We start from the raw sequence: 7,500 nt of genomic DNA, 5'->3' as shown, positions 1-7,500 counted from the left end.
AGAAAAAGATAATGATAAATAGATAATCTAAAAGAATTCATATTAAAAAAGTCAGTGTCAAATATTTCCCAAGAGATATGTAGTGCCTAATCAAAATTGGATTCTAGCCATGTAGATATATGGCTTGTGCGCTTTCCAGATCTATGTCAACTTAGGATCTGCCATGGATGATATGCTTTCAGTGACTCATGCAATTGTTCTAACCTCTACAGCTTCGGTGCTGTGACAGAAAGCTAGCAAGCCTTTACCATATATATTCTGACAGGGTAGAACTTATAGACGTACCAGGCAATTTATGATAAGCAATGAGGCCAGGCTCTATGCTGTCAAGATGTATACGATGAAGGAGTTGGCCCTTGCCGGAGCAATGAAGTCACATAGGCAGTGGCAGACACTTAGAGTCAGTCACTGCACTACATCAGTAATGTACTGTAATTATAATGATATTTTTTTCCATACATAGTGACTGAAAATTCTTTCCAACCAGGTGGGAGGTAAGAGCTTGTGGACGCTGATGGCAACATGTGAGGGGGGATTGAAAGGTCGGTCCTGGCTCAGCCTCAAGGAGCGGTTCCGCATGAGCATCGTCAAGCACCTTCACAGCTTTAACCTCTCGGATGATGAGATCCTCAAGTTCGAGAAATATGGGAGTGAGTAGAGCGGGCATTGATGGAACTTTCGCTTTTGTAAATCCGTTGAATATTTTTTTATAATTATTGGAAGTATTGTTTTCCTGCCATCATTACTGTAACAGTTAATTTATATTGTACTATTTCTATTATTATGAAGGCTGTAATTATCATTATATTATGATTATTTTTGTTATTATTTTTTCCTTGGTATGATTATGATTTTGATAACTGTATTATTTCTGCTATTGTAATTATTTGGAAATGTAGGTATTATTACTATTGTTATGATGATTATTGTTTCTTTTAGTCAAAACATCAGTGGATGTGCTTTTAGGCTTGTTCTAGTTCATAGGAGGAAGTCATGCAGAGAAAAATAAACATATTTTTTTTCCCCTTTTGGGTCTTTGTCTTAATAAAATTACTCTTTCCTGGTGTGTGTTCCATTATCCATATATCAACCCTACACTGACGGGGCCTGAATTTTCTATGTATCACTCAATCCGTAATCTAACTGGCATCCTGTCCTAGCCTTTCAGTAGGCATTTGGGCACTTGCAGTGCTGACAGCTGGGTGTTCCTCTACGCTCATCCCCTAGAGGCAAGTATACATGATGAATACTTTCAGGTCATCATATGAAGGGTAGGATTTCCATGACATCTATAGCTGTGCCCGTCAATAAGAGTATTAGATGAAAGTTTGAGAAAAACTTTGTACAATTGAGATAAGCCAAAAATTATATATGGATATGCAGGTGATTGCTTGCAAAGCTATATGATTAGTGTAAGCAATATTAGTCAGACTTGAAAAAGATTGAATAGAATTGGATGTAAATGGTCATATAGGGTTTTTTTATGACATGTCTAGTGTCTTATTTAGATAAAAAGAAAACAGCTGATCTATCTTTGATAAGCAGAAATACTTGAATTGGTGTGTTTTTTCACATTTGCCTTAAAATAAGCCTTATAAGGAAAGTAAAAACAATTTCATTTTGCAGATCGCTCCAAGAATCAAAAGATTACTCACAGGCATCAACCAGATGCCTCGGTATACAAGTTCGCCAAAATCCGATTGAGCCCTCGGACCAAGAAGCGCAGTGCGACGAGTAGTGTATCAGAGTCAGAGGTCCCTAGAGAACAAAAGGAGGAGGTGTCAAGGGAGAGGAGTGAGAGTGAAAAAGAAAGAAATGTTAGTGGAAGAAGGGATGGAGAAGAACAAACAAGCACATCTGTTGGACACGCGAGCAATAGTGACAACGGTCGCTTCAAACTTCCACTGACTGAAGAGAAAGAAAGGGCCTACTCGCCTGAAATCCCCCTCTTAGAAGGAAGTGTTTTTGAAAAGAAACGAAAACTGTATTCTGAACCAGAGGGGAATAAGGTGTTGACTCCACAGGTTATGAGTGTGGAGGAGAATGTGGATGAAGGGAAAAAGATAAAGAGGAGGAAATTAGATGATAGTTTTTTTGGTGAAAAGGGAATAGGAGAAAGAGGAATAAAAGGGGATAGAGGAAGTAAGCAGGAAAGAGAAGTAAGTACAGACATGCATGTAAACGACAGTGTAGAGGGTCATGTGGAGTCAGATGATGAACTACCCTTGCTAATCTCCAGGGACAAAGAAGTAGAGAGTGATGTGGAAATAACTGCTAAGATAGCAGAAGAACAGGAAACAGAGGAAAGGAAAGTAAATGACAGTATAGAAATAGGAAATGAAAATAACTTTGATAATAATCAAACTGGTGAAGAAATAGCAGCACCTCCAACAGCAGTGAATTCCTTGGTGGCAAGTGATCAGTCAGGACCAATCAGTCCAGAAATTGATAAGGAGAACATATCAAGAACACCTGTGACTTTCATCCCAGAAATGGAACTAGCAAGACTGTCCCTACAAAGCAAACAGCATGAACTTCACCTGGACTCTCTTCCAGTACCACATCTCTGGAGCATGTTAGATAAAGAGAGCAGAAGGAATCCACTCTCTGCCTGCCACAGTCAGCTCCCATGACAAGAGAGTGACACGACGTTTCTTGGAATTGGAGAAAACCCTTCCGAGACAGAAATTAAGGGTTCGTCCATTACACAAGAACAAGTGAAAATTTTATGTAGCTTTGTGGATGTTTTATTTCTTTACTTTTTTTTTATTTGATAAAAGGCTTGAGGCTTTGGTTTTAAAAGATGAATTTGGTGCATAGTATGATTTTATGTCTTGAGAAGATGTAAAGAAAAGGAAAGGAAGTTTTATGGAATGTGAATGCTAGAGAATGAAGGTATTTTTCTAATCTTTTTTTTATTCTATTGCACTTGATAGGATTTGTAATCACCTAGATGTAGGTTAGTTTTTTTAAGGCTTTACTGTCCAGAATTCTTGTATTTAGGTTGAACAAAAGTTTGTAGTTGGTGTAAATATTATATGTATATTTTTTATGAAAGTTTTCTTTTTTGGCATGCAAGGAGACAGCTTTATATGACAAAAAATTTAAATGCCACTTTTTTATATAAAATGTACATACATGCTATAGTTTAGGGTGTATTGCAACAGTTGGATGTTTAAAAGAATACAAACACATTTACATCATGCAGATCTTGGTTCTTTTGTAAAGGTTTAGGTAGTGTCCCTCTTGCCATTCTAGGGGATGATGCGCAGAGCTGAGGAGTACAGTAGGTATTTTTAGACTAAAAATTGTCCACTGATTTTAACCCATTAATGACAGGTAAAAAAAAAAATCCAAAAAAAGTCTTGCAAAAACAATAATCACACATTCTTTGATAGTTATTTGTCTTTCTAGTAGAGTGAGAGACCTCATTACAGCAATCAATGACAAGGTGAGACATCACCTGGCTCCTAGGATTATTTGCCATGTTGTGGTAGCTCTTCACCTGTCACCAGATGGTTTTAATTTATATACCAAAAAAGTGCCAGTTGCTACAGACTCTCAACACTGAGGGTATTGGACCCAGAATATAAAAAGGGAAGTGTGCATAACCATGAGAAAATATTAATAGTTCTGTTGGTTTCTTGCTGCCACAGATTTTTTAACAGGTACTACTGTTAATGAATTGAGCTTTTCCTAGCAGTTACATAATTCAGGAATAATAATTACATAAATTTGATATTGTAGGATTCACTCTAAGTGTAAAAGTATGGACAGAACTTCACATCTCATGACTTTTTTTTTGTTATTGGTGTATATTATAAATTGTTCTTTGCTGTTTTCTTGCTCATTTCTTCAGCTTCTCTTACCCATTTTTATTCTATATTTCTTCTTGGATGGTTTTATAAATGATTTCGAGTGTTGCAGTTTTGAGGATACCATGAATCATGTACATCTACTACTATAAAAATGGAGGGAAAAAGTCATATATACACTATCCTATTTGTCTTTAGAAATGGCAGAGTTTCTTGCTGTTACTTGCGAAGTAAATATTGTATCTACTGTATTAAAGTCAACACTATTCTGGGGTTGATTTCAACAGTACAAAATATACAAAACATAATTTTACAAAACGTGATATTAAGGAAAAAAATGAATGCACGTCTTCATGTGCTGTGAAGCCCCCAAAATTTTATTTCATTAATTTTCCTCACCAAGTTGTTGACTCTGTTTATTACAGAAGTATCATTTTAGATGTAAGCAGATATCTTGTACTTTGTATTGTTATTGATATTAATCAAGACTCCCAAAACTTGTATGATTACCCCATTTAAGAATAAATAATAATGGAGAAAAAAGTGCTATTAAATGTTTTTTAAAAATCAGTATATGTATTTAGGAAAATTATTTAGGATATTTGCAGCAGCCATGAAATTTAAGGAAATTATATTATAAGTATAAGCAGGAGTCGTGATACGTTAAGATTTCATACGTGGTAGCAAATTTATGTTTAGTGGTTACCTAAAAGAGCCTGTTTTAGAAAATGGATTTTAACTGTTAAAAACAACAGAATGTGTAATATGTCTCAGTTTCAGTTGCCTTTTTAATTTGATTTCTGTGGTAACACATATGATTGTGAAACTGATATCTGCTGTGAGAAAAATTAGATTTTTAAAATACATGGGGCATGTCTGCAGACATGTGGTTGACTGACCTTGGGCTGTGTTCGCCCTATTCTATCCTGCCACCATTTCTGTGTCTGAGAACTTCACACACCAAAGCCTTAATTTTGACATGCATTTATTTCAACCATACCTGTTATTTGTCAGTGCAGGGTGGGACAAAGAAGTCTGACATATACAAGTTTAGGGGTTTATGGGCTATGAAAAGTAGTTTTCACAGGTGAATTTGTACTTAGATTTCTATGCATTCATTTGTTAATGGGTTATTCCAAGTGGGGAAGAAATGATAGCCTACCAGGTTCTAAATATTATTTGTTTGAAACCATTTTTACTTTTATTTTTTTTATTTTTTTGTTTCAGTGTCATTATAGAAAACAAGAAAATATGGTTACACCTTAAGTTAGACTTTCCTGAAAGAGTTTCTACATGTGTAGCCTTTGAATTGAATAAGTTTCTAAAGTAAGCAATGTTTATATGACTTGGAATTGCAAATTCTAGCCACATATTCAAATTCTGGAACTAAATTTTTTCACCTATTACAACTTGTAAAGTGTATTTACATATATATTTGAATTTGTTCCTTAATGGATGATGATGCAATGTAATTGATAACTGTGTACCTTTGGTTGGATTATGATTCTGGAGGAATCTGTAATGCTGTTAAAGTCGTATCCTATATCTTTTTCAAATCTTGTATTTGAAACAACATATATGAATATTATTGTTATTAGAATACTTAAAGTGTTGTATATACTCTTCCATACTCTCCACTTTAGCAGTGCAAGTGGACATCCTCAATTGTAGGGGTGCTTTGGTTAACACAAAGGAAAATTATCTTTCTTAGGTACTACTGCTATGTACCAGTTGTAAGTCATCCAATTAAAAGTTATTTTACGGGGCTATTTGGTAGTGTTAAATCATTACGTGTCCTTAGCATGAAATGCCTCCCAAGATGTATTAAATATATACATAATTCAAAATACAAGATAGAGAGAAAAAACATCTATAAGGTTAAAGAAAGGAATACACTTAATATCTCATCATATATTTTACAAGTATGAACAAGACTAAAACACCAATACCATTTTACAAAATATATTCTTCAAATAAGCAACTTGCCATAACTGGAATGTTGTGCATTATATATCTCTTTATCATGCTATTTTAAAATTTAAAACAGAATCATGGTGTGTTGTATTTACTTACATACAGACACAAGAGAGACTGAAAACTAGCTGATGAGGAGATACTCTTTAATAAATGCTGTTTATGAAGCACCATCTAAAATTATATGTATATACATCAATATTAACAAATGGACATGCCCGAGAGTCAAGAAAAAGGAAAAGCAAAGAGGATAACAGGTTTTGAATTTTCAGGATTAAGAGTGGATAGCATAAAAAAAAAAAATTCAATAGAGGCATCTACTTAAAAAGGGAATTTTGTGACTCTCTTTCAATATGTACACACAAGACTACACATATATCTTAAGGCCTCCATCTCACAGCAACACATCACCTTGCACTCTTTTAAGTAATGATATAAATAGCATTTACATATCTTAGCACTAAGAGGGACAATGGAGAAAGAGCAGGTGGATCCTTGAGCTGGTAAAATGATCACGAGCCAGATTTGAAAGACGGGAGAATTGGAAGAGCAATCCTGGACTTAAGAGAGAATCGCTACTGGATTCCCAGCTTGATGATTTCCTAATGGTGGAGTTATGGGGGGTTATCAGCTTCTTCCCTGTGTTTTGGCAATTAGATTGCTGCTGCTGTTGTTGTCTCCATGGTGTTTGTTGTTGTTGTTTCATTGAAGTCATCAAGGCTCAGAGTCCCATCCTGCAATGTAAGAGTCAAGCTAGGTCCACAAAGCAAACTTATGAGCCTATTTTGAGATGTTTATATCATAATTTTTTCACCCTCGATATATGCTCCAAAGTCAACTTTTATATAAATCTGCCAATTTTACCCACCAAATATCACATGACTTCACAAAGCAGTTTGTCTTAATGCAGAAGATTGAAAATATATTAACATATTACATTACTCAGCAGAAAACCAGCTGACTTACCCAAAGGTACCGAATGGCCAGAATAGTTGTGTTGTGTAACTGCGGTCCTATGAGAGGATTCATTTGGTGCAAATAACACAGCAACCAACTGGAGTAAACAAAAGGCTGGTATAAGTAATATTGCTTAGATTGCTAAAATCTTATGGTCAATCTGACAGTCAATGTTTTCTTACAGCTTGAATGCGCTAAATTTCAGACTCGTTCCATTGAAATATTTACATTAGATATTAACTTATAATAATAATATCCATATACTTTGAATGAAGGTGTGCACTTTGTTTAACACTTAAAAGTTTCATGAACTCAAACTCTACAAGATTAAGATGTAACTGCTGTGATGAATTATATAGGTCACCTGGATTCACGCTGTGTAGGGGAAAAAAGGAGCAGCAAAAGTTATATCCATGCATAAAGTATATTAATTTCTAAAGCATATTTGATAAAATACCTAAAAATAAACAAAACTCAAAATATGGATTATATAAATTTTCTCCCTTTCACACATGCACACACTCACACACACAAGTCTAATCGTATTCTTATCGGTTATATGGAAGTGCACTACTCTTGAGTCTATATTATTACATGAAATTAAAGTAAATACTCAAAATACAACCAAGAAAAGGTAATGGTAAAACTCCTAAAACCCTGCCATTGAGCATAATAACAAGAAGAAGGTAACAAGTGCTATTGTCCTTTCGTATGCACTTCTGGGAATTTCAGAAAATTTAAGGGCTTGATAAGC

The 7,500-nt window shown here is 34.8% G+C and overlaps 2 protein-coding genes across 2 annotated transcripts in view; one reads left to right on the top strand and one right to left on the bottom strand.

The window, feature by feature from the left end:
* LOC113814911 (myb-like protein X) overlaps nt 1-5,584 on the top strand; it is a 30,650-nt gene extending 25,066 nt beyond the window's left edge. The window contains exons 12-13 of the mRNA XM_070115296.1: nt 488-650; nt 1,627-5,584. Coding sequence (XP_069971397.1) covers nt 488-650; nt 1,627-2,633 — 1,170 coding nt within the window. The 3' untranslated portion in view covers nt 2,634-5,584. The remainder of the gene's footprint in view (nt 1-487; nt 651-1,626) is intronic.
* Nucleotides 5,585-5,711: 127 nt separating this feature from the next.
* Nucleotides 5,712-7,500, bottom strand: part of LOC113814912 (Vacuolar H[+] ATPase M9.7 subunit a) — a 4,950-nt gene continuing 3,161 nt past the window's right edge. Inside the window, exons 2-4 of the mRNA XM_027366979.2 lie at nt 7,070-7,121; nt 6,756-6,843; nt 5,712-6,523 (exon numbers count right to left, since the gene is read on the bottom strand). Coding sequence (XP_027222780.2) covers nt 6,504-6,523; nt 6,756-6,843; nt 7,070-7,121 — 160 coding nt within the window. The 3' untranslated portion in view covers nt 5,712-6,503. The remainder of the gene's footprint in view (nt 6,524-6,755; nt 6,844-7,069; nt 7,122-7,500) is intronic.

The sequence above is a fragment of the Penaeus vannamei genome, chromosome 37 (genome assembly GCF_042767895.1).
Source record: "Penaeus vannamei isolate JL-2024 chromosome 37, ASM4276789v1, whole genome shotgun sequence".
In the NCBI taxonomy this organism is placed as follows: Eukaryota; Metazoa; Arthropoda; class Malacostraca; order Decapoda; family Penaeidae; genus Penaeus; species Penaeus vannamei.
This window is presented reverse-complemented; position numbering and strand designations above follow the sequence as displayed.